A 26,631-nucleotide genomic window follows, 5' to 3' on the forward strand; every position below is an offset into this window, starting at 1 on the left:
GGGCCGTGGGGGCTGGGAGTTATCTTCAGTGCCCGAGGAAGGGGGATTTGGCTGGACCGGATGTCAAGACGTAAGGTGGAGGTAATGGGCATTGGCAGGAGTGGGGTGTGGCAGAGACTAGAAAGAAGGGAATGGAAGATGATCTACGGCAGGAGACATCTGTCTGTGTGCACTGGCTGATGCTGGACTCTGGAGTTTGAAGGATTCCGCCGCCCACAGGAGGTTTCTCTCTGGTAGAGGACACGACACTGGGGCACAGCAGTCAGATGATTATGCCGGCGCTGTTCTACGGCTTATAATAACAGAGTAAACCTGCCCAGAGCCCGGTCATGTATATTCTGCTTATCCAGATGCCCAGGGTTACCCAGAGCTCCTGTTTTCCAAGATCACCAGTTGTCAAACCAGTTGAAAGCAGTTGTATGTACTTGTCCTAAGCCTGGACTTAGCATCATTAACATCAATGATCAAAAAAGAAGCCTCCAACCTCTGGCCTCCCTTCATGCTGTCAGCCTGGCCTCCAGGGTCACTGGAAAAGCCATCAGCGGCAGGAAGGAACACTCCCATCCATGCTTGCCTTTGTGACAGTGCTGTCTTCTGTCTGTATGTCTCTACACTGTGGGTACTGACAGACATATACAGGCCACCACAAAGACTTCATTGGCACAAAATGCTGAGAAAATGATCACAAGCCAAGGATGCAGTGGTAATTGCAATAAATCACCCCCAGAACAGTTGATAAATTGCCACTTTCTTTTTTTTAACTTTTTAAAATTTATTATTTTTGAGAGACAGAGCGTGAGCAGGGGAGGGGTAGAGAGAGAAGGAGACACAGAATCCGAAGCAGGCTCCAGGCTCTGAGCTGTCAGCATAGAGTTCGATGCGGGGCTCGAACCCATGAACTGCGAAATCATGACCTGAGCCGAAGTTGGCCGCTTAACCAACAGAGCCACCCAGGCGCCCCAATAAATTGCCACTTTCTGCAGCCATTGTTTGGCTTTGTAATTTGAAGAGTAAACGCACCTCTCTCTCTCTCTCTCTCACACACACACACACACACACACACACACACACACACACACACAGAGGCAGCCCACCCTGTGTTGGATGACACGTACTCATTTGATCCATCCTGGGCTCTCCTGCCTCGGTTCCTGTGGCAAAGACGCTGGAGTCTGAGCCACTAATGATCACCCTGAGGTTTCCTCCCCAAACAGGAAGTATTAGCTAGAACTGCTCGCTCACGGTGCACTCTGTAACCAAGCATCAGTCACCACTCCCGGGCCAGTCCCTGTGGCCAGGAGTGGGCGTGTGGAGGGGGCAACAGCAGCTGCCCAAGCCCAACGGGGCTTTTACCTGTGAGGGTCAGCCTGAGCCCTGACTTCCAAGAGAGAGTCAGGCTGCCCACGCATCTGAGGGAGACTGATCGAGAAGCGGTGGCCTGGATCCCAGTGGGGCCGTCAGGGGATGATGCATGCTTCAGACGCCAGCGTCAGCCAGATGTCGCATCAGCCCATTGTCGGTGAGTGTGGTTAGGGCGCAGATTCAGGGTGGCATGGTGGCACATGGGCCTGGCCCGCTTACATACGCCCCAGCCTCTCTGGGAGTCAGAAGAACTTGACCTCAGCTCAGGCACCGCTCGTTTGGAACTGGGCAAAGAGTGCAGAGAGATGAAGGTCTTGCCAAAGTAAAGTGGGACACATCATCATCTGTACACAAAGTCAGGAACCTTTCTCAAAGTCAAGGGTTTGCGGATGGATCAGACAGTGCCTTCAGTTAGTGGGAGCAGCAGCCTTTGGGCTCCGGTGGATCAAAAAAAAAAGTGTTTATGTTTATGATGCAATTCGGTGGAAGGCTGGCCCATCTGGAATTGTACATTTTACTTATTGGTAACCATTTATGGGTTGGTTTAGTGCAGAACTGCGGCGATAAGTAATTGAACCAGATTTTTCTAGAATGATGAAAAAAATCTAGATGTTTGGAGAAAGCCCTATCAATTATTCATTCCCTTCTACTTTGCAAAGCAATATGGTGAAAAGCCTTTTTTTTCTGTCAGACTAAACTTACACGTAGATATATTTGTGTGTGGATGGGCGCGTGTGTGTATGTGCGTGTGCGCACACCTGCCCAAGCTTTCTGTATTCTCTTTTGTAGGAATTCTCAGCCTTCCTTTAAAAATATAATGATTTTTTTACGATGTCTAAATAATGATTCCAGGCAGTAGTGCCAGAGAGACAACACTAAGATGTTTGTAAGAATCCATCAGCGAGGAGCAGTGCCCACACCACAGAGAAAATAGGAATGTACCAATTACGACGTGTGCGGCTCTAACCCAGCTTTTAAACCCTGATTTGAGACTGGCCTCCTCTGCCCTGTCCCCACTCAGGTCAGCTGTGAGGGGTCTGGGGTGGGTACCCAGACCCAGGGGGAGCCTCCTTCTTGCCTCAGGCTGAGCGGGGGGCCTGGGACCCATGCTGCTGTGGTCTGGGATCTAGGATAGAGGACGGCCCTGGATTTGGAGAAACAGCTGAGAATGAGAGGCTGGAAAGTGTGAGTCTGGGCAGACAGAAAGGCGGGAGGAAGGGAACAGACCCCCCCACCCACACCCAGAGCCCCGTGCAGACCTGGTGACCGGCTATTACTCATGCTGACAGCACGAGCTGCCCGCCCTCAGCACCCTGGAGGCAGCTTGAATGCAGGAACTAGATGGGATAAGGGCACGAGGCAACTTTGGGGCCTTAAGGAAGTCTTCACTGGACCTCAGTTTTCTCATCTGCAGAAAGGAAGGCATGATATAGCCGTCTGCCACCAGCCCTCGAGTGAGCAGGTTCACTGTCAGTCTGTGAGTCTGGCCGCACCCCCCCAGGGTCTGCCCTTCCTCTGATTCCTGATTCTTGCAGATGTGTCATGTGCCAGTCCCTTGCTAGGTGCTGGGCTGTGACCGTCCCGCTGTCCCTGTAAGCAAGGGTGGACCTCACAGCCCGGAGGAGGCCCGGAGTTGCTGCATGATGTCATTTTAGAGGCAGTCCTGTGGACAAGGGAAGGGAGAACTAGGAAGACTTGCCTGAAGCTGCTTCTATTTGCATAGCAAGTAGCCAGCTTTTTACTGAGATTGTTTCTTTCAGATTCATAATGGGAAAGGTTTTAAAGAAGCTGTTATTCATTTCACCCATTATATCAAAGGGTGTTAGTTTTACTATCAACATTAGCACCTGGGGAGGGATGATGGAGATTGGGGAGTTGGTCAGGGACCCCATCACCCTCTACTCCTAAGGCAAAGCGGCCACCAGTAAATGCTGGTCCCATCCTAGTAAGTGTGCTGCCGAGAGCCAGGAGGCCCAGAGAGGCAGGGATTTGTTCTGTACCGAAGAGGAGGTCTTGTGAGGGCTTCCCAGAAGAGGTCGCCTTTCTACCGGGCCTTGAATTCTGTCATTTGGAAGGAAGGGGCTTTCCAGGCCAGAAGATGAAATCTGTGTCCTGGGCAGGAAAAAGCATGAGTGGGGTGGCCACGGCCAGGCCCCACCTGCCCCTGGACATCCCTCAGGCGGACTGGGCAAACCATTCCAAATGGTTGTTCCCTCCTGGGTCAGAAGCCCACAGGCCCTGGAGCCTTTGATGCAGCATCCCCGAAGCCCTCTTTCGTGGGTACCCACGTACCAGGCTGGACCCTGATAGGCCTCACCTCTGGTGTTTGATTTTCTACTTCTGCCGGAGCTATGTGGGTCTGTGTTTCAACTCATCTGTGCTAAAAAGTCTTTTGTGTGATTAAGTGTATCAAAGACTGAGATGCGTGGCCAGGTCTGACAACATGATCAGACTGTGGTAAGGATTAGAAATTCATGGTTCTGTTTAATCACCATGGGGTATAGGAGGGCCCACTAGGTTCTGAAAACAGCCAGGACCCCTAGGGAAACTCGGAGCCTCAGGGCAAGACACAGCAGGTTAAGCCTTTCAAACCGCAAAAATTAATTGAGCAACTAGTTGGTGCCAGGCCCCAGTCTAGGTGCTGGAGACATAGAAATGAGTAAGAAGCCACCGCAGTCAATGGTAAAGTGCCAAATGGAAAGTGTGCCCCAGAGTATGAGATCCCCTGCGTTTCAGGGATCTGGGAGGAGGCCAGGGCATCTCCCAGGGCAGCCTTTGGAGCTCTCAGCAAATGCCAGAGGTCTGCATGGAGTCGCCCATGGTGGGTGGGAAGTAATTGCATGACCCTCCCCTATACAGAGCGTTTGGAGGGTGGAGGCTGACTTCCAGGGCCCTTAGGAGCCCAGAGGAAGTTGCTGCCGAGAGTCAGGGAGGGCTTCTCCAAAGCTTCTTTGGAAAAGTGGCCCATCAGCTGGGGAAGCTGCATCCCCAGCCGAGCTCGGGAGGCAGGCCCGTGAGGCAGGCTGAGCCCCTTGGCAGAAGCACCCAGCGCTGCCCTTATTCCTCTTGGCTGCTTCTGCTCCTTTCCTTGCGTCCACACAAGTGTCCTGGGCAGGAAATGTACCAAAGGGCTCTGATCTCTGATTCTGCAGACCTGCACAGTGGCATGGGGGAGGGAGGAGGGGGGGCAGCCACAGCCCACAAGAGACCCATCTGGCACCAGGGTTTGCAGCTCCAGGTGTCCCTGGAAGGCAAGAAGCCACCCAGATCCAGACGCTGAGGTTGCAGATACAGCAACCTCCACCTGATGGCCTCCAGCCTGGCTGGATTAACCAGCCCTCAGGGAGCCAGCTGCCCCCGCACGCCAGTACCCTGACCTCACTGGGTGCTGCATGCCAGCCACTCCCTGGCTCCCTCAGTGTCAGTGCATGCCCTCATGAAAGCGCTTCTCTCCTTACTGCATGGCATAGCTGGCCTCTCCCCTAAGTGCCCCAAAAGACTAGACCATCTTCTGGCCACCTGCCAGAATACTTAATGGGTATATAGTAGGTATTCAAGGAATAACAAATAAGGGCATTTTGCTGACCAGGATTGGTAGGACCAACTATTGCATACAACTGCTCAGGATGTGCACTGCACAATTATAGAGGTTACTGTTTATGTGGATTACGACGTAGGTGGTGCTCCCCGGCCCTGAGGGGTCATGCAGCATGGAGGCCTAAGGGCTTCCCCATCTTCTCTGTGTCAAGCCCCTGGTCTTGGTGCTGACTGTGGGGGCTTTGTCCTTCCCCCTGCTGATCAGCACCAACCTACGTCCTGGCAGTGGGTGGTAACAGACTGGTCCAGTGAACACTTCTTCCTGGCCCACCAGTCGAATTGTGTGAGTGGAAGAGCCCTGGGTATGAATTCTCGGCCAACCAGAATACTCAGGCCTCCTGGAAGGCGTCCCCAGTCAGAGTGCTGGGGCTCCTGGGTCCCTCAGGATCGGTGTGGCTGCCCTGCCCGAGGCTGCCCCTCTCTTCTCCCTCAGCTCGCAGTGGGCCTGGTGACCCACATGCAGGGGGAGGGGGGTAAAGGGGTGGGGCATTAGAGCACCTTGTGGCCAGTTTGCCTCACTGCCTCAGGGGGTAATGTTGCTATGGGCCTGATCCCCTTTTCACAGGAAGGACCCAGCTCTGCGTGGGTCAAAAGGCATGCAGGGATGAGGCAGGCATGCACCTGCTCCCAAGGCTGACGGGAGCACAGGGAGAGAGCACTGATGCCAGGAGTCCAACGGGACAAGGAGGCCTTGGGGAGGAAGGAGGCTAAAGGGTGGGCCTTGATTTTAAAAACTCAGGGAAAAAGTTGAATCTGGAGTGGTTCACCCCTCACACCGCCCCTTTTATGCTCACCTTTTTTTTTTAATTTTTTTAATGTTTATTTTTTGAGAGAGAGAGAGAGAGAGAGAGAGAGAGGGAGACAGAATCTGAAGCAGGCTCCAGGCTCCAAGCTGTCAGCACAGAGCCTGACTCAGGGCTCGAACTCAGAGACCATGAGATCATGACCTGAGTTGAAGTCGGACACTCAGCCGACCGAGCTGCCCAGGTGCCCTTATGCCCCTTTTCTGAAGTGGATTTCAAAGTGTGGTCCTGGGAGCAGCAGCAGCAGAAATCCTGGGGGGGGGGGGAGCCCAGCAATGTGTTTTAACAAGCCCCCCAGATGACCCAGGTGCAGCTCAGATGTGAGCTGGTACGCACATGGCACTGGACTAAGCGCTGGGGTGACAGAAGTGAGTCTGACTCCATTCCCACCCCCGAGGAGCTGAGAGCCCGGGGAGGAGACAGGAAAGCGAACAATACTGTTGGTGGGAAAAGGGGCTGCTTTGGGGGTGTGGAGACAGAGTGGCGGCTGGTGCCGATTAGATCCCAGAGCTGGGGAGAGAGAGTGGCCTGGGGACACCAGTGGCAGGAGGATCATTCCTTGCAGGGAGCAGTCCTCAGAGAGCTTAGGGGGCCCACCGCCCAGTCCCAAACCCCCCTGGGGCCCCACTCCTGACCACCAACCTCTCCCTGCTGTCCCTCCCATCCGTGTTGTGCCGCTCCCTCTTCACTCCCGGGGCCCCAAGGAGCGGCCAGCCTCTCCCCGCAGTTGCTTTGGTGGGAAATATGTGCATCCCTCATCTCAGGGCACATTTTTAGAAAATTACAGAGTAAATTTCTCTAGTCAGCAGAGAACGCCATGTATTGATTTAGGTGCATCTATTTCTGCTTTACACAGACTAAAGGTTTTTAAAAATCCTAGACAGAGAGGAACAACATGAAAAGGGAGCGAATTTAACAGACTCAGGTGGTGGCACTTTGCTTGTCCCCCATAGTCCTTACTACATCTCATCTAAGTGGGTAGCATGTAGGTGGGTGCAGACGAGGAAACTGAGGCTCAGAGAGGCAACGTGACTTGGCAAGGTCACCTAGCTGATGAGGGGGACGGCTGAAATACAACCATAGCTGTCTCCACGCCCGTGTTCTTGCTGGCCTACCTTGCAGCTTACTACCGTGGCAGATCCCAAGTGAATCCGGAACATCCAGGCATTTCCCTGAACCTACGATCTAATGGGTGTACTCAGGGGAGGCAGCCTAGCCTGGCGGGACACGCTCCCAGTGACTATGATGGCTCTCGGGGGCCAATCCTCTGCCTCACCAAGGAGGGGATGAGTCTGGGGAATGAATGAGACCTCAGGCTAGGAGATTAGCAGCTGTGTGCTAGTTTCCAGTTGCACATCCGTATATAAACCCTCTGTCGTTTGGGGGAGTAGCAGATGACGCTTCCCGGCCCCCTCTCTTTGGCACCCAGCTGCCTTGCCCACTGACCCATCCCAGGGCCCGGCTGTCTGCCCTCCTGGCTGGAGCACAGAGAACGAGCTGCATGATGGAAGGAAGCCAAGTGGACTAGTCCGTGGTGCCTTCTCCCCGATGACAATAATTAATAGCGTTGACCTCATAAGCCTCACTTTTCTAGAGGTCGTGGGGCTCAGGAACTCGGATATGTGGGAAACAGCCAGGGAATGACTTACAGCCACCAAGGCTGATGTCACGAAATCTACACATTAAGTCCACTAGGAGCCCTTGGACCCTCACCCAAGGCAAGTGTGCTCTTGGTTCATGCACTCTGTAACAGGCTGCGCTATTCCGTTTCCCTTTTCTGATATGTTGTTTTAAGTTTATTTATTTTGAGAGAGAGAGGCATGGGAGGGGCAGAAAGAGAGAGAGAGACCGCATCCCAAGCAGGCACCACACTGTCAGTGCAGAGCCAGATGCGGGGCTTGAACCCACAAACCGTGACATCACGGCCTGAGCTGAAACCAACAGTCAGACACTCAACCGACAGAGCCACCCAGGCACCCCTCAATTCCTTTTTTTTTTTTAAGTAACATTATTGAACTACAATTCACATACCATACAACTTACCTGTTTAAAGTATACAACCCAGTGGTTTTTAATGTCTTCGCAGAATTGTATACCTCTTGCCACCCTCCATTTTAGAAGAGTTACGTCACCAGGGCCCCTGGGTGGCTCAGTTGGTTAAACCTCCAAGTCTTCATTTCAGCTCAGCACATGATCTCCCGATTCGTAAGTTCAAGTCCCGCATCAGTCTCCATGCTGACAGTGCAGAGCCTGCCTGGGATTCTCTCCCTCTCTCTCTGCCCCTCCCCAGTCTGTCTGTCTGTCTCTCTCTCTCTCTCAAGTATAAATAAATTTTAAAAAGAATAGTTTCAGGGTGCCTAGGTGGCTCAGTCAGTTAAGCATCCAACTTCAGCTCAAGTCATGATCTCATGGTTTGTGAGTTCCAGCCCCACGTCGGGCTCTGTGCTGACAGCTTGGAGCCTGGAGCTTGCTTCAGATTCTGTGTCTCCCTATCTTTCTGCCCCTCCCCTGCTCACACTCGGTCTTTCTCTGTCTCTTAAAAATGAATAAATGTTTGAAACAATGCTTTAAAAAAATAGAATCGTTTCATCACCTGGAAAGAAACCCTGTACCAATGAGTAGTCACTTAACGTGTCCCCCACCCCCGCCCCAGTCCTTCCTGGCAGCCGCTAATCTACTTTTTGTCTTTATGCACTTGCCTGTCCAGGGCATTCACATAAATGGAGTCCGACAACGTGTGGCCTTTTTGTGACTGGCTTCTTTCACTTAACATAGCGTTTCCAAGATCCACCATGTATCAGCACTTCACTCCTTTTTATTGCTGAATAATACTCCATTGGGGGGTGGGAGTGCGTTTTACTTCCTGAGTCACCAGTCGTCGACGTTGGGTTGTTTGGGCGTGTGGGGTATTATGAGCACCTGGAATGTTGGTGCAGACGTTTTCTTGTGTTTTCAGTTGTCTGGGGGCATAGCTAGGGGTGGAGTGGCATCCGACAGAAAGCGTCTGTTTAACTTTCGAGGAGCCCCCAGACCCTCTTTCACAGCGGCTGCGCACTGTGTATCGCTGTCATGTCAGCACTGGAGGTGACTCCCAGCGCTTCTAGGTCGTCACCAACACTTTCTCTCTCTGTTGTTTCACTGAGCCGTCCAGGAGGGTGTAGCATGGTCTTAACTTGTGTCTCCCTGGGGGCTAATGATGTTGAGCATCTTTTTATGTTCTCTATGATGATTTGTCAGCACAAATTATAGCATTTTTAATATATTTAACTTATAAGTGATAAGACTGTTAATAGGAATATGTGCCCCCCTCATTGAATTTTACTGACCAGATAAAAGTTGTTTTTTTTTTTTTTGAGAGAGAGAGAGAGAGAAAGAGACAACTCAAGCAGGGAGGGGGCAGAGAGAGAGGGAGACACAAAATCCAAAGCAGGCTCCAGGTTCTGAGCTGTCAGCACAGAGCCCGATGCGGGGCTCAAACCCACAAACTGTGAAATCATGACCCGAACCAAAGTCAGATGCCCAACCAACTGAGCCACCCAGGTGCCCCACTGACTGGATAAAAGTTAAACCAAGTTTGAAGCTATCTGTGGGCCACTTGAGGTTAAGAGCTGTGCTACTGTTCTCTCTCGTGCCCAGGGCCAGCCAGGGCCAGAAATGTTAGCTCAAGTCCACCTCTGCCCAGGAGGGGCTGGAGGGCACCCCAGTGGGCCCTCAAGCTACCCTGCCTTCATTCAGCTGCCAAGATGCCACGCCACAACCACATCTGGCCCTGCCCTGACCCCTCTGTGGACGTGGACCGCCCAAGCCACTGGAGCCTGAAGGGGGGATTGCTGGCCACCCAGAAGAAGCTGTAGGGCCAGCTGCCAATGTCGTGACTGGCTACCATGAGCGGCCTGCCTGATGGTGGTTAGGGGCTGGCAGGGGAGTCCGTGGGCGCCACAGGGATATACAGGGCTCCCAGCCACAAATGCAGCCCATGGCATGACCTTGCTGGGAAGTGGGAGGAACCAGGCAAGCCTGGGCAAACACCCAGAGCGTTTGGGACATGTGTGGTTTGTGCTGGTTCCTGCGCAGCTAAGCCTCAGTGCCTTTTTGTGTTTGGTCCACTTCTTGGGGGGGCAGGGGGCAGGCCTATATACCACCTGCAGGCCCTGCCTGCCACCCCCACTCCAGCTGTAATCTGATCCCCTCCCTCCTCCCTCCTCCCTTCTCTGAATCTGTAAATAGAACAACGGGGGAGCCAGGGCCCAGCCAGGATTAGTCACTCACTCTCTTACCTTTGGGCCACATGGACAGGCAACTGGGGCCCTGCGCTGGACCCCTGGGGCCTCTGGGCCTCGTGCCACCTGACCTCCCTTCACCCAGGGAGGGAGCTGTCAGCACAGAGCCTAGAGCCTGCTTCTGATTCTGTACCTCCCCGTCTCTCTCTGTCCCTCTCCTGCTCACCGTCTGTCCCTCTCTCTCTCAAAAATAATAAATGTTAGGTGGAAAAAAAAGGGTGTAGCACAGGGTAGTTACTCCTGCAGTGGTAGAGAGGGGAGAGAGAGAGCAAAAAGGACTCTTCCATGCAGGAAGGACCTGCCTGGGTCCCTCAAAATTGCTGACAAATATGAGAAGATGGTCTGGAGGCTTCAGGGCGGTTACCTACCCCTCCCCATAAGGGCCAAAACTCCCCGCAGGGATGGCGTCCCTGGGTGGCTGGTGCAGTGACTGGGGAAGGCCACCATGTATCTGAGTGACACAGGGGACACAGGCGGCCCCATGGAACAGTTTACATCCACCTCCACCCAAACCCCCCATGCCGGTCCAGGAGCCTGAGGCCACCGGCAAAGCCCGTGTCCTGATCGTCCCCCCTGGCCCAGGGCTGGAGAGGTGCTGGGTCCTCAGCATCCTTCCTTTGCCTCGTCCCTGCTGCTGGTGCAGCGAGTATGTGCTTAGGACTGATCAACACCCACCAAGGGCCGAGCTGTTCTAAGTGCTTTGCGTAGATTGACTTCTTTATTCCCACAGCCTCCCCTTCGGGCAGGTCTGTGATTGTCTCCCTTATACAGCTGGGGATACGGAGGCACTGGCAGGCCCAAGGCCACGGCCAGCAAGAGGCAGAGTCGGGTGCCGAGGGTGGCCTTCCATAGACACGCGGCTCCCAGGCCCGTGCCCTGGGGGCCATCAGGAGCCCCGCATGCATCTACAGAGGGTAGCCCATCACTGTGTGGGAAAATAGCCTTGTCCTGGACCCAGGCAGAAAACTCTCTCCCATTTTGCAGGGAGGGACTGTGCCCATCAGAGCGTGGCAGGTCCCACGTGAACTGGAGGGGCGGGGAGGGGTCTTGGCTGCAATGTGTGTCCCTTTCTACCCCACCCCCTCATCTCAGCCACAGGGTCCCAGCTCTGCCACTCACTGGGGTGTCTCAGGACATGTCCTCTTGTCTGGGTAGTAAGACTCCTGGGGAAGCTTGGCTTCAGAAGCTGGCAGACCTGCGCTCCGTTCTGCTCTCTATGCCGCCTGGAGCACGTTCCTCAACCTCTCCGAGCCTCAGGTTCCTCCTCTCTAAGTTGGGGGTTCTAACTGCACCTACTTTGTGGGGTTCTGGGAGGCCAAGTGACTGCCACTGTGGAAAGGCCTTAGAGCGGTGGTAGGTGCCCCGTAAAGAGGAGCTGTTGCCACCACCTTATCAAATGTCTGGGTCACAGTTTTCGGAACCCTTTAAGACTGCATTATCTGTCATCTCAGAGCAGACAGTGTGACCTGCATTTGCAGAGGTCTCAGCTGGGGCCCAGAGAGGCACAAGTGCTTGTCCGAGGACATGCGGCGGGTCGACAATAGACTGGGGCACAGCCTTCCAGTCCCCCCAGCACCCCCCACCATACATGCGCACGTCCCTCACCCAGGACACTGCTGCGGAAAATGGGAAGAGGGGGCTAAAAGCCATCCTTGCCACTCCACTGGCTCTGCGGTGCGTCTTAGCCCGTCTCTGCCGAGGATTCCCAGGGAACCTCAGGCTGGCCAAGCCCCTGGACTTCTGCTTAGAATAATGCTCTTACATACACAAAGGGTTACAAAGGAGACCAATTATGGTGAAACACAGTGCCCAAAATATGTTTTTAAATGTGCAACAGTAACATGCAAGCTTCTTTATGAGTATGTTAAGTAACATCTAGTGGCAAGTCTGATGTTTACTATAATTTATTTTCCCCCCACCCTCATTGAGGTATGATGGATGAAACTGAATATATATTTAAGGTGTACAATGTGATGTTTTGATGTACATAGACACTGACATGATTACCACAATCAAGGTCATTAACATATCCACCTCTTTACACAATTCCCACTTTTTTGTGTGCACTGGAAAGCTCCTCTCACCATGTTATACATTAGATCTCTCAAATTTGCTCAGCTGCTAACTGAGAATGAATGCCATTTGACCCACATCTCCCTACTTCCCCACCACCCAGCCTCTGGTGACCATCTTACTTTCTGCTGCTAAGTTTGACTTTGTTGGATTCTACATATAAATGAGATCTTGCAGTATTTGCCCTTCTGTGTTGGCTTCTCTCACATGGCGTGATGTCCTCCAGGCTCATCCCTGCTGACACAGGTGTCAGGATTCCCTTCGTTTTTGAGGTTGAATAACATTCCACTGTGTATATACCATATTTCCTTTATCCAGTCATCTTCAGTGGACACTTAGGTTGTTTCCATATCTTGTCTCCTGTTAATAATGATGCCATAAGCGTGGGGGGCAGATATCTCTTTGAGGTAGTGATGCTGTTTCCTTTGGATAGATACCCAGAAGATGGATTGCTAGATCATATGGTATTTCTGCTTCTAATATTTTGAGGTGCTTCCATGCTGTTTTCTATAATGGCAGCACCAATTTACATCCCCACCAACGCTGCACAAGGGTTCCCTTTTCTGCACATCCTCACCTAACATGTATCTTCTTTTGGCTTTTTGATACTAATCATCCTAACAGGTTTGAGGAGATACGTCATTGTGGCTCAGCGTTACATTCCCTGATGATTAGTGATGCTGAGCATCTTTTCATACACTTGGCTATCTCTGTGTCATCTTTGGGGAAATGTCGATTGAGGTTCTTTGCCCATTTTTTAACTGGATTATTAGTTGGGGGAGGTTGTTTTATTTACTATTATTTAATGATTAATTTTGAGAGGGAGAGAGAGTGCAAGCAGGGGAGGGGCATTGAGAGAGCGAGACACAGAATCCAAAGCAGGCGCTGGGCTCTGAGCTGTCAGCACAGAGCCTGATGTGGTACTTGAACATGATCTGGGCTGAAGTCAGACACGTAACCAACTGCGGACCCCAGGTGCCTCTGTTTTGTTTACTACTGAGTTGTGTGAGTTCCTTACATATTTTGGAAATTACTCCTATGTTGGATAGATGGTTTACAACTATTGTATCCTATTCCATAGGTTGCCTTTTCATTTTGTTTATTGTGTCCTTTGCTGTGAAAAAGCTTTTGGTTTGATGTAGTCCCCCTTATTTGTCTTTACTTTTGTTGTCTGTGCTTTTGGTATTAAAAAAACAAATCATTGCCAAGACACATGTCAAAAAATCTTTTCCCATGTTTCCTTCTAGGAGTTATACAATTAGGGTTTTACATTAAGTCCTTAATCCATTTTAGGTTGGTTTCTGTGTGTGGTGTGAGGTAAGGGTCTAGCTTCATTCTTCTGCATGAGTATATCCAGTTTTCCCAGCACCGTTTATTGAGGAGACTGTCCTTTTCCCATTGCGTATTCTTGACACCTCTGTTGAAGATAAGTTGACCTTATATGCATGGGCTTATTTCTGGACTCTATTTCATTCTATTGATCTATGCCAGTATTGCACTGTTTTGATTACTACAGCTTTGTAATATAATTTGAAATCGGGAAGTGTGATGCCTCCAGCTTTGTTCTTATTGCTCAAGATTGCTTTAGCTAATTGGGGTCTTCTCCAGTTCCATACAAATCTTAGGAATGTTTTTCCTACATCTGTGAAAAATGCCACTGGAATTTTGATAGATTGCTTTAAATCTATAGATCACTTTTGGTACTATGGACATTCTAACAACATTAATTCTTTCAATCCATGAACATAGGATATCTTTCTATTTATTTGTGTCTTGAATTTCTTCCATCATTGTTTCATAGTTTTCTATATACAGATCTTTCACATTTTGATTAATTTTATTCCTAGGTATTTTATTCTTTTCAATAGGATTGCAAATGGGATTGTTTTCTTCATTGCTTTTTCAGCTAATTTACTGTTAATGCTTAGAAGCACAACTTGGGGTACCTGGGTGGCTCAGTTGGTTAAGTGCCTGACTCTATTTCGGCTCAGGTCATGATCTCACAGTTGGTGAGATCAAGCCTCACCTCCAGCTTTGTGCTGACAGCATGGAGCCTGCTTGGGATTCTCTCTCCCTCTCTCTCTGGCCCTCTTCACTTCTCTCTCTCTCTCTCTCTCTCTCTCTCTCTCTCTCTCTCTCAATAAATAAATAAATAAATAAATAAGAAACACAACTGATATTTGTATGTTGATTTTGTGTCCTGCAACTTTACCAAATTAGTTTCTTAATTTTAACAGGTCTTTTGTGTGTGAAATCTTTAGAGTTTTCTATATGTAAGATCATGTCATCTGTAAACAGGGACAAATTTTACTTCTTCTTTCCCAATCTGGATGCCTTTTCTGTCTTTTTCTTGCCTAACTTCTCTGGCTAAGATATCTAGTACTGTGTTATACAAAAGTGGCAAGAGGGGCATCCTTCTTGTTCCTGATCTTAAAGCTTTCAGCTTCTCACTATTGAGGATGATGTGGGTAAGGGCTTGTCATAATATGGTTTTTATTATGTGGAGGTATACTCCTTTAATACCAATATTTTTGAGTTTTTATCATAAAAGGGTGTTTACTTTTGTCAAATGCTTTTTTTTTGAACTACTAATATGACCACATGATTTTTATCCTTCATTTGGTTAATGGGTATCACATTTTATTTATTGGTTTGTGCACGTTGAACCACCCTTGCATCCCAGGGATGAATCTCACTTGATCGTGGTATAGGATCATTTTAACGTTAAATTTACTGGGGAGTAGTTTGTCAAGGATTTTTTCATCTGTATTCATCAAGGATATTGACCCGTAATTTTCTTTTCTTATAGTGTCCTTCTCTGACTTTGGTACCAGGCTAACACTAGCCTTATGAAATGAGCCTAGAACATTTGGAGAAGGATAGACATTGAATCTTCTTGAGATGCTTGGTGGAATTCACCAGTGAAGCCAGCCCGTCCTGGGGTTTTCTTTATTGGGTGATTTTTTTAATTCAATCACCTTACTCATTATTGGCTTATTCAGATTTTCTATTTCTTCATGATTCAGTCTTGGTAAATTGTAAGTTTTTAGGAATTTATTCATTTCCTTTGGGTTGTCTAAATTGTTGTCATTTAATTGTTCATAATATAGTCTCTTATGATCTTTGGTATTTCTGTGGTATCAGTTGTGATGTACCTTCCATTTTTTATTTGGAGTCCTATTTATTCTTAGTCTAGCTAAAGTTTGGTCAGTTTTGTTTGTCTTTTCAAAAAACCAGGTCTTAGTTTCGTTGCTGTTTTCTATTCTTTTTCTAGCCTCTATTTTATTTGTTTCTACTCAACCTTATTTACTTCTCCTTGCTAGAACGTTGGATTTTCTTTTTTTTTTTTCCCTAGTTCCTTGAGATGTGAAGGTAGATTGTATGAGATCTTTCTTTTTTTTGTAAGGTAGACTTATTAAGCTACAGACATCCCTCATAGAGCTGCTTTTGCTGCAACCCATAAGTTCGGGTGTGCTGAGTTTCCATTTTAATTTATTTCAAGATTTTTTTAAATTTCCCTTTTGATTTCTTCTCATTGGTTGTTCAGGAGTGTATTGCTTCATTTCCACATATTTTTGAATTTTCCAGTTTTCTAGCTACACACCATTGTGGTCAGAAAAGAAACATTAGGGGAATCTGGGTGTCTTGGTTGGTTGAGAGTCTGACTTTGGCTCAGGTCATGATCTCATGGCTCAAGGGTTCACGTCCCGCATCATGCTTGTGCTGACAGCTCATAGCCTGGAGCCTGCTTGGGGTTCTGTGTCTCCCTTTCTCTCCCTTCCTCTCTCTCTCTCTGTCTCTCTCTCTCTCTCTTTCTCTCTGCCCCTTCCCTACTCATGATCTCTCCCTCTCTCTCTCTCCCTCCCTCTCTCTCTCAAAAATAAATATTAAAAAATAAAGAAAAGATACTTTATGATATAAATCTTAGATTTGCAGGACTTATTTTATGACTTAACATATGATCTAACCTGGAAGATATTCTGTGGATACACGAAGAGAACATATTTTCTGTTGCCTTTGGATAGGATATTCTGTGTGCGTCTGTTAGGTTTATTGGCCAGAAGTATAGTTTAAGCCCAGTTTCAGTACTGATTTTCTGTCTGCGTCCACTGTTGAAAGTCGGGTAGTGAAGTCCCCTGTCGTTATTGTATTGTTGTCTATTTCTCCCTTCGCATCTGTTAACATATATATAATATATTCTTAATGTTTGTTTATTTTTGAGAGAAAGAGAGAGAAAGAGCAAGGGCAAGCAGGGGAGGGGCAGAGAGAGAGGGAGACAGAATCCGAAGCAGGCTTCAGGCTCTAAGCTGTCAGCACAGAGCCCAAAGCGGGGTCAAACTCAGGAGCCATGAGATCATGACGTGAGACGAAGTTGGATGCTTAACTGACTGAGCCTCCCAGGTGCCCCATATGTACTATGATTTAAAGTTAGTGAAGAGCTTAAATAGTATTTGAAGAACTCTTTTACAATTAAACTTGTGACATGACACTGGTCAGTGCTGGTGACAGCTTCACAGGTATGGCTGATACTATTGTGGTTTGCTGCTTACATTCATCCTTGAGGGACATAGCAAATTTCAGTTAGAAGTTGGTGACAGGGGCGCCTGGGTGGCTTGGTCAGTTAAGCGTCCGCCTCTTGATTTTGGCTCAGGTCACGATCTCACAGTTCCTGAGATCCGGCCCTCCACTGGACTTCATGCTGACACCATGGAGCCTGCTTGGAATTCTCTCTCCTCTCTCTCTTTGCCCCTCTTCTGCTCATGCACTCATGCTTTCTCTCTAAATAAATAAAAGTTGGTGACAGTGACAGCAGAATATTTCCTGTCCAAGTTCACTGGAAACTCCTGGCCCAAGGCCAGGTTTCCACCATGTTCTCTCATGTCAGACTCAGTAAAGCAGACCCCAGGGCACCCACCCAATCTCAGGGCCCCACTCACCGTCTGGTCTCACTCCAGTTCTGTGGTGTGAGAGCAGGATTTCAGTGTCACTCATTCACTCAGCAAACATTGAGCATCATCTCTGTACCAAGCCCTGTGACCAATAGGGAGACCCAAAGTCAAATAAGATCAGGGTCCCCTGCCTGCAAGCTGCTCTAACAATAACTGTCACATACTCCTTTGAAAGGACGGCACTGTGTGGCACCTACCATGGTAATTCCATATCCTTCTCTCTCAGCACCCTTGCAAATTTGCAAATGTGTCCCAAGGAAATAATTCAGGACAAAGGACACTGGGTGGAGGGCAGAAGTCCTACCCTGTCTCCTGAGTCTGTGCCCTCCCTGGGAAGGCGCTGGGTCCCACTCAGCTTGTCCCTCTGTGCTGGCACGTGTTAACACGGAGGGCTGTTGGGGGATTGTCTGACCACCGTGTGGTGACAGTGGACAAGAAGAGGAAGGTGGCATGAAAGACGGTCATCAGAGCTCTCCACTGACCAAGTTCTGTTTTCTTCTCAGCCACCAAGATGTCAGGAGAGATGGACAAGCCACTGATCAGCCGCCGCCTGGTGGACAGTGATGGGAGTCTTGCTGAGGTCCCCAGTGAGGCCCCCAAAGTGGGGGTCCTGGGCAGCGGGGATTTTGCCCGTTCCCTGGTCACCCGCCTGGTGGGCTCCGGCTTCAGTGTGGTGGTGGGAAGCCGCAACCCCAAGCGCACGGCCGGGCTGTTCCCCTCAGCGGCACAAGTGACTTTCCAGGCAGATGCAGTGGACTCCCCTGATGTCATCTTCGTGGCCATGTTCCGGGAGCACTACTCCTCGCTGTGTGGCCTCAGCGACCAGCTGGCTGGCAAGATCCTGGTGGATGTGAGCAATCCCACGGAGCAAGAGCACCTTCGGCAGCTCGAGTCCAATGCAGAGTACCTGGCTTCCCTCTTCCCCACCTGCACAGTGGTCAAGGCCTTCAATGTCATCTCTGCCTGGACTTTGCAGTCCGGCCCGAGGGATGGGAACAGGCAGGTAGGTGACAGGGGAATTCCAACCATCATCACAACAAATATAAATGGCTAACTTTTGTTGAGGGCCCTCGGTATGCCAGGCTCTTTATGTGCATTACCTCAGCTCATCTCCCATCCCTGCAAAGTTCCATTTTACAGAGCAGGAAACTGAGGCTCATGGATGTTAATTAACTTATACCAAGTCGCACAGCTGGAGAGCTGCAGTTTGAACTGAGTTCATATGAGTCTGAAATCCATGTTCTAACTTCTGTGGCAACTTGATTTCCCAGTGGGCAAAGGGGAAGAGGTTGATGGCTTTCTTTTTACTATTCAGGAGTCCAGAAGAGGAGAGACTTTGCTTTGAGGGTAGACTTAGAAAGAGGAAAGTAACACATGTTGCCAGGTCTTGAGGAAGCAGGCAAGTCCCAAACGTTAGCTCTTTGATTCCAAGAGCTTCCAAGAACTGAGTCCGTTTCTCAGAATTGTCAATAGCAGGTTTTTTCTAGGGGTGGAAAATGGCTCCAGGAAATGGCCAGGGCTGCATACACTTCTTGGCAGGAGGGGCTTTTATGAAGATGAGGTGGTTTTTAATGCCAAGAGGCCACTTGCATTTTCCTAGAGGAAGGCTGGCTCTAGTGCGGGAACCTCTACCAATTTGTCCAGCCCAGATGCTTACTCTGCCCACCTCTGTGCCAGTTTGTGGGAGAGCCCACAGGTGTCTCAGCACCCCTGGTTTGAGCACCCTACCTACAACCTGCATCATGGGACTCCCGTGTGTGGACAGGCAAGGGACAGCGGGTGAGGGCTAGGAGACAGGGCCTCCAGGGAACAGAGTTAGCAGCTGGCTAGGGAAGACTTCAAGGTCAGCTTCGGGTAGGTCCCACTCCATGTTATCAGGTTGAGGGAGCGGGGAGGACATTCTAGGCTGAGAGGGGACAACCTGCAAAGGTACAGAGATGAGAAATGATGCTCCCTGACCTCAGTTTCCTCCCCTGAAAAATGGGAACATACTAACCTACAGGCTTGAGGGCTGCATGTATAAAGCCTGGCACATAGTAGGTGCTAAATCAGTGTCAGTGGACCAGACCAACCATAATAGTGTCGGCAAGGCTCCACAGTGTTCAGAGATCTGAGGACACTGATGTGCTTGTGTAGAGCCATGGTGGGCAACGAGGCTGGGGCTGACTTTCATGTTGGCTGAGGGCTTCAGGGGCCAAGGGACGCCATTGAAGGGGGCACTACGGGCTGAGGAATGGAGCTGTAACCACACTTGCATATTCTGGGCGGTATGCAAAGCCCAATTACCGAGCGACCCACAGAGCAGGCCACAGTTCTCAAAGCAGCTACTGTAGGGACCCCTGGAGGGCTCACTAGGTGGGTGTGTTGCTGATGGTGATGAGCAGGACAAAATGCTCACTGCCAGGTGAGCCCTGGGGCCTCTCTTTACATAGTGGGCACGCTGGACTAGGAGCCTTGGAGGCTATGGGGGGCGGAGGAAGGACCCTGGCCTGGGGGTCAGAGCTACCTTCTGTGGCCCCCTGACCTTGGTTTCCTCGCTGGAGTAGTGAGGAGTTTGGCCTAGACACTCTCTGAGGCCCTGGCCACCCCTGTAGCCTGCGACCCCATCTGACCCGGCCCCGGCCTCCCCACAGGTGCCCATCTGCAGCAACCAGCCTGAAGCCAAGCGCGTGGTCTCGGAGATGGTACAGGCCATGGGCTTCACGCCAGTGGACATGGGGGCCCTGGCCTCGGCCCGGGAGGTGGAGGCCATGCCCCTGCGCCTCCTCCCAGGCTGGAAGGTGCCCGGCCTCCTGGCCCTGGGGCTCTTCATCTTCTTCTACATCTACAACTTCGTGCGCGACGTCGTCCAGCCCTACGTGCGGGAGGGCAAGAGCAAGTTCTACAAGCTCCCCGTGTCCGTGGTCAACACGACGCTGCCGTGCGTGGCCTACGTGCTGCTGTCGCTGGTGTACCTGCCCGGCGTGCTGGCGGCCGCCCTGCAGCTGCACCGGGGCACCAAGTACCGCCGCTTCCCCGACTGGCTGGGCCACTGGCTGCAGCATCGCAAGCAGATAGGCCTCCTCAGCTTCTTCTGCGCCGCCCTGCACGCGCTCTACAGCTTCTGCCTGCCCCTGGGCCGCGTCAACCGCTACGAGGTGGTCAACCTCGCCCTCAAACAGGTACGGCCCCGTGGGCGTGGCGGTCCTGGCCCCGCCCCGGCCCCGCCCCACCACGCCACAGCCTCTAGCTGAGGTGCTGAGGATCTGTGAACCACACAGGGAAGTCCGGTGCTGGTGGGCACAGCCCAAGGCAAGGAGGCAAACACAGTAGGGCTGCAAGTTAGAGAGGCTCTTCCGAAAACCAAGCAGGGAGTATAGTGGAATACAGTCTTAAAGGTGGCCAGGGGAGGCCTTGCCGAGGGGGTGATAGGTGAGCGGAGATGAAAGGAGGGGAGTATGGCCAGTGGCAGCAAGCCCAGGGAGCAGCACGAGCAGAGGCCTTCACGTGGGAGCCTTCTGGCACATTGGAGGAGCCTCTGGGAGCCCTGTGACGCGTGGTGGGCCAGGCCTGAGTAGCTGAAGCCAGCCTGAAGGCTGAGGAAGGGCTTTGGGAGTACTAAAAGCATATTTTGAAGCCACAGTACACAGAGCTTTGAAATAGACAGAGGGTATGTGGGGTCACGTGTCAGGGATGAGTCCGGGGTTTTGGCCAGAACATCTTGTTGCAGCTGCCAGTCAGCTGAGGTGAGGAAGGCTGCAGGAGCAAGGTGCTTGGGGGATGGGGAAGGGGGGATAATTTTCATTCATTTAGGAAACCCATGTGGTGCTTATTTGCCGGAAGGATTCCTGGGGACTGGAGGGGCCTTCGGGCCGAGCCAGATAGCAGCACGAGCAGCATCAGCTAACACCTGTGCCCACAGAAAAGGGCCCCCCCGATGCTCCCTCCTGGGTTACAGGCTCCCTTGGCCTCGTTCTGAGCCCCAAGCTCAGGCCCGTAAGCAATACTGCCTTTATTTTCCCCCATCTGCTTAATTCACCCTCCAGCCCCCAGCCAGGGACGTGGGTCCTTCCCACTGCAGGACACTAGTCCCCCAATAGGGTGTGGCCCAGGTGCCAGTGAGATACTTGTCATCCACCCTTCCTTCAATCCGGGTGGCCCAGAAGTGTCTGTTCTTGCTTGGGAAGCAGGGATCTTACCAGGGCCGGGCCCCTCCCAACCATGCAGACATCCCCTCGGAAGCCAAGCCACCTCCCCAGGGCAGGAGCTGGAGGCAAGGCTGGGCCGCTGCCAGAGAACCATACCCCAGCCCCTGTTCACTCCTGGGACCCCACTTCCCTGCTGGCAGCTTCTCAGATGCCCTGGTTCTTACCTACCCACACCCCCCTAGCATCATTGTGCCTGTGGACTTAGGCTTTCCCATGAGAAAAGAAGAACCCCAGATTTCAGGCAGAGAGGCAATACGCCCGATGGAAATGAGAAGAGAAAAAACAATAGGCACAAACCCTTAAAAAGAGTGTACTATGTTCCAGGTATCATTCTAAGCACTTTACATACTCACTGTGAATTCATTTAACCCTTATTCCCATAAGGCAGGGGCTATACTATCGTTATTTTACAAATGAGAAAACCAAGGCACAGAGAGGTTATGTAACTTGACCAAAGTCACACAGCTGGTCAATGGCTGAGCTGGGATTCAGATCTAGCCATGCTGCTGCAGATCCATGCTCATATCCTTCCTGCTTCCTGTGGGGAAAATAAGTCCAAATTGACAGTTGAGTAGATGGTCTCAAACTCTGGTCATTCACTCATTCATTCACAGAGCACCTGCTCTCCCAGGCCCTAGGGCCCAAGAAGGGAATAAGACAGTCTCGGCCCTTGGCGTAGCTGCCTTGGGGTGGCGTGGAGGCTGAAGGCCAGAGTCCTAAATTCTTGGCCTCCAGCATCACTCATTAGAACAGAGACCTTGACCTTCAGTAAGTCACAGCCCCTCTTCTGTCCTCAAGGCCCTGATGTAGAGTAAGGCCTCTCCCAGTGCTAATGTTTTCGATGCTCTTTGATGATATTTTCTTCTAAAATGAGCCAGCCTGCTCAGCAGGAGGCTCTGCACGGCTCCTCCAGGACCCGCACGGTGTTTGCTGCCCACATCTGAGTGGCAGGTGCTTTAAGCTGTGGGTGGAGAAGAAAGTGATGCCTTCTCCCTCCTAAGCCCAAGGCAAACCCTGGCACCCCCTGTTCCCCCACCCACCCTCTGATTGCCACTCTCTAAATTCTCCACCCTGCCAAGGCTCCCCGTTTGATACGTTAACCCGGTTTTGCCACCATGCAAATGCCAGAGCGCAGAGGGGCAAGTGCAAGGTGATTTTCCTGAGGTCTAAAATCCTGTAGGGCCACAGGTCCCCCCCCTCCCATGGAGGTTTCCAGGCAACCATCACGCCCATAGGACACGATCACTTGCAGACGGTGAAGGCCTGTGATGCCAGGGGGCTGTCCAGTGTCCTCCTGGAGGACATTGCTCTGGAGGGCAGAGCCAGGGCTGCCAGAATATGTCGGGGAGGAGCGCTACGCAAATATTAGTTATTAGGTGAGTCTACTGTCCACAAACATGGTCTCGGGGGCTTTCTCTACAGCTGGGATGTAGCCAGGCTCCCAAATCTGCGAACTTGTCCAGGGTCTCGTGACTGCCCCTTAGTGGCAGCATCGGCATGGACTCCAGCCTTGAGACTGGAAGGGAACCTTGGAGAGTTTAGGTGGAGGTGGGGGTTAACACTGGGCAGAGCAGCCCGGAAGTGGTAGGGGGAGAGTCTCCTGAACTTGGAAGTGTTGGAGCAGAGGCTGGCTGGTCTGTGGTCAGCCATGCCCTCGGGCTCTGAGATGGAGGGCTGAGGCTATTCTCCCGCTCTTGCCTGTCCTGTGACTTTTCCAGCCTGTCCTCAGGCCATCCTCACCACGGGGCCTCCAGAAGACAGGCACTCCCCACTGTGGCTGCCCTGCTGGGCTTCTGGGGAAAGGGACCACACTAGCCACCCAGGGCACAGGAAACTGTCCAAGGTTCCCCTCCAGTCTCAAGGCTGGAGTCCATGCCGATGCTGCCACTAAGGGGCAGTCACGGGACCCTGGACAAGTTCGCAGATTTGGGAGCCTGGCTACATCCCAGCTGTAGAGAAAGCCCCCGAGACCATGTTTGTGGACAGTAGACTCACCTAATAACTAATATTTGCATAGCGCTTTTTCGATTTGCTTGTGTGGTTCCCTAGAAATGCATTTCAAGATCAAAATCAAGGATCAGATCAAGATCAAAGAAAATGTTTAAGCCACACACTGTTTTCTTCTTCTCCTCGCTCCAAACCTAGTCCAGGCTGTTGGAGAGTCTAAAATCTGCATCTTAGCTATGTCCCTGCTGAAAAGCGCAGGGTGATCCTGCGCTGTCCTCAGGACAATGACAGACTCCTCATCGCACAGCTGTGCTCTCTCTTGTGACACTTGGGTGCCCTGTTGTCCTCCAAGTGGGCAGAGCTCATTCCTCCTGGTCTAGACTCCCCGCCCTGGGACACCTTGACAGCCTGACACACTTTTATTCCTCCTTTAAAACCCAACCTCTGCTAAGCTCCTCCTGCCTGCTGCCTCATCACTCTCCAGACCCACCTTTGTAATCTGTTGTATGTCGTCCATACTTTTGTGATTTTTATTATGCACCACCTTGTACTCTGTCCTTTACAGGTCTGTCTTCTTCCCCCACTCAGTTCCACGACTGGGTCTTCCACCCCTTTGAGGTCCACGGTTCCTAACACAGATTCCCTGTGTATGCTCGTGGAGTGGCTGTTAAATTGGCCAACACCAGGCATCTCTTAGGAGGAGGACACGCTGACCTTAGGGCAAGAATGAGTCTAACTTCCTAGCTGCCAGTAAGAACAACAACGCCAGCCATTTATTTTACTAATCACCTCCTGTGTGTTGGTCACTTGCTACTCCTTTCACAAACATCATCCTTGTTTCTCCTGCAATAAACAAAGTGAGAAAGTGACAGCCCTGCTGTTAGTCCAGGGTCCCGTGACTGCCCCCTAGTGGCAGCACTGGCATGGACTCCAGCCTTGAGATTGAAGCCATTCTCCCAGTACCAAAGGCTGCCTTTCACATCCTGCCAACCGCTTCTCTGGGTTTGGCTGGTGGTCAGCACCACCCTCTTCCCACCCGCCGCCCACCATTGGGATGTGGAGAGGGACTAATGCCACAACCTCACGGTTCCTCCTGCCCCTAGGTCCTTCAGGATCTAGTCTTCAACGCACAAGGAAAGGAAGTCCCACATGTGAACGCCATGGTTCCATCCTTGCTGGCAAGCACCATCCTTGTCATTCTCAAGGGGACCAACTGGGTTAGCAGTGAACGCGGGAGAATTGCCAGGGGAGTGCAGAGCTGTTGAACCTGTGTTCTGGGTAGCCGTGTGTGACCCTGGTCACTGGGGAGCCCACTGGGTGGTCCAGTCGGTTGGGTAAGCATCCCACAGGCTATAGAAAGAAGGCCGCCAGGATGCAGGACCCTCATGCAGGTTCCTTGCCACCCACTGCTCCCCTACCCGCCTCACCCCTCTGCTTCCCAGAGTCACTGCAGAGTGGAAATATTAGAGGAAAAAAACAAGACATTTTGCAAGCAAGCGTGGTATGTGTGTAATCATCGAGACTCTGACTTCTGACACGAACTGCCTGGTTTTAGCAAAATGCAGAAAGGAATGACTAATGAGTATAGCTGAAGAACAAATAGCTTGCAGGGAGATGACTTTACTTGGTGGCCCCTGTCGACACTGCGAAGGTGTGAGTAAGACTCGGAGCCCGTGACGCAGGGGGACCGCTCCGCCCTGTGCAGGGTCATAGTGGTCAGAGCCTTCCGGCAAATGCTGACATGTGCTTAGCTCAGAAGCCCTGTTGTGGGATTCCAGACGTGGCCTCTTGCAGCCCTCGGCGGAGAAACGGAGGCCTAGAGTTGCATGTGACTAGCGGTCAGGATGAGAACCTGAGGCTCCAGCTTCCCAGTCCCTTAGTGGCTTAAAGACAGCCACAGGGAGCCAGTCCGTCCTAAAATAGAACAGAGACCATCATGTTTCTCCACTGCAGGAAAAGCACCAGGGGGATGGCACTTTCTCGGTTCCTTTAAACACTTTCCTATCAGGTTTTCAGCCATTTTGTTCAGCTCACCAGATTCATTTTTAATATTGTATCTGTAACTGGGCTTAGGCTATTTTTTTATCTACTGAAATAGTGTCTCAAAAACCTGTATGAGTCATTCTGTTTTGCACAGCGGAGACCTGCTGGCTAAGGCAGACTCACATTTCCTGATAGAAAATACCGTTTCCAGTCTGCAGTGACAGCACTGAAGTCCTGGCATTTCACAGTGTTTCTCAGAGAACACCTTGACTGGTCTGGCTGGAAAATGATGGCTCTGCCGGAAGGACCCTAATGGAAGTTTCCTCGTGCGCGTGCCGTATGCAGGGGCGTCGGCTGGCAGTGGCAGGCTCAAGGGCACGCCAGGTGGGGAGGTGGGAGGTAGAAATCTCCGGGCTCCGTGGGGGATCCCAGAGCTGCATGATGGCAGGTACCCTTGCTCCCAGCAGCCCAGGGCACAGCACACAGCAGGTGCTCCATAAGTGCTCGCTCCTTAGTGATGGACGTTTGTCTCTGTTGCCTGGCAATGGTCGAGCCAAAGCTGTGCTCATCAGGCAGGAATGGGGAGGCAGAAGCTGGTGGCTTTGAGTCGGGAAACGCTGAGGGGGTTAGTGTCTATGTGTGTCTTTATGTGACCTCAGTGGAAGCCACTGGCTGGGACACCTTGGGGGACAGGAGAGCAAAGGTTGAGGGAAAGATGGTCTGGAAGGGGAGAAGGCAGCAGAGGCATGAACCCATCTGCTTAAGGGATTCCAAGCTAGGACAGCCCTTCCTTCCTTTTGGGGCTCTTCCTTGCTGTTAGCTCACGTGACTGTGCTGGTTGACTGGCCCCTGGAAGGTTTGTGAAAGCCAAGACCCAGACTGCCCAAGTCCTAATCCCAGCCTTGGTCTAGTACCCTGTGGGCAAACTTGGGAAAGTTGCCCGATCCTCGTGCCTCATTTTCCCTCATCTATAACATGGGGATAATAGGGACCCCTACCTTCTGGGGTTGTTGTGAGGATTAGATGAGCTGATGCCTGAAAAGCACATAGAACAGGATCAGGCCCATGTTGAGTGTGACAGGAATGTTAGTCACCATGGCGATTCTGCAAGTCCTAAAATACCAGCTCACCCACGTTCCAGAGCACTGACCTCTGCCACTGTGCTTTTCCTTCCATCTACGTTAGGTCTTGACCAACAAGAGCCACCTGTGGATTGAGGAGGAAGTGTGGCGGATGGAGATATACCTCTCCCTGGGAGTGCTGGCCCTCGGCATGCTGTCCCTGCTGGCCGTCACCTCACTGCCATCCATTGCAAACTCGCTCAACTGGAGGGAGTTCAGCTTCATTCAGGTAAGGTAGTGCTGGTCAGGCAGACCGTCATGTGCAAGCACCTTGTGTCCTGTGAACTGCCTCAGCTTTCGTGATCTGTGCAATGGGACCATTCGGTCAG

General features: G+C 51.4%; 1 protein-coding gene across 2 annotated transcripts in view; it reads left to right on the forward strand.

Annotated features, from left to right (window-relative positions):
- The window catches only part of STEAP3 (STEAP3 metalloreductase), a 39,035-nt gene that overhangs the window by 5,519 nt on the left and 6,885 nt on the right, over positions 1–26,631 (forward strand). The window contains exons 1-4 of one of the 2 annotated variants that reach the window (XM_029934699.1): positions 1,444–1,519; positions 17,568–18,067; positions 19,698–20,225; positions 26,367–26,531. In XM_029934699.1, the coding sequence (XP_029790559.1) occupies positions 1,465–1,519; positions 17,568–18,067; positions 19,698–20,225; positions 26,367–26,531 (1,248 nt within the window). In that variant the 5' untranslated portion in view covers positions 1,444–1,464. Of the gene's footprint in view, positions 1–1,443; positions 1,520–17,567; positions 18,068–19,697; positions 20,226–26,366; positions 26,532–26,631 lie in introns of those variants that run through there. The other variant, XM_029934700.1, reaches the window with a different exon arrangement.

Source organism: Suricata suricatta, chromosome 3, assembly GCF_006229205.1.
Source record: "Suricata suricatta isolate VVHF042 chromosome 3, meerkat_22Aug2017_6uvM2_HiC, whole genome shotgun sequence".
NCBI lineage: Eukaryota > Metazoa > Chordata > Mammalia > Carnivora > Herpestidae > Suricata > Suricata suricatta.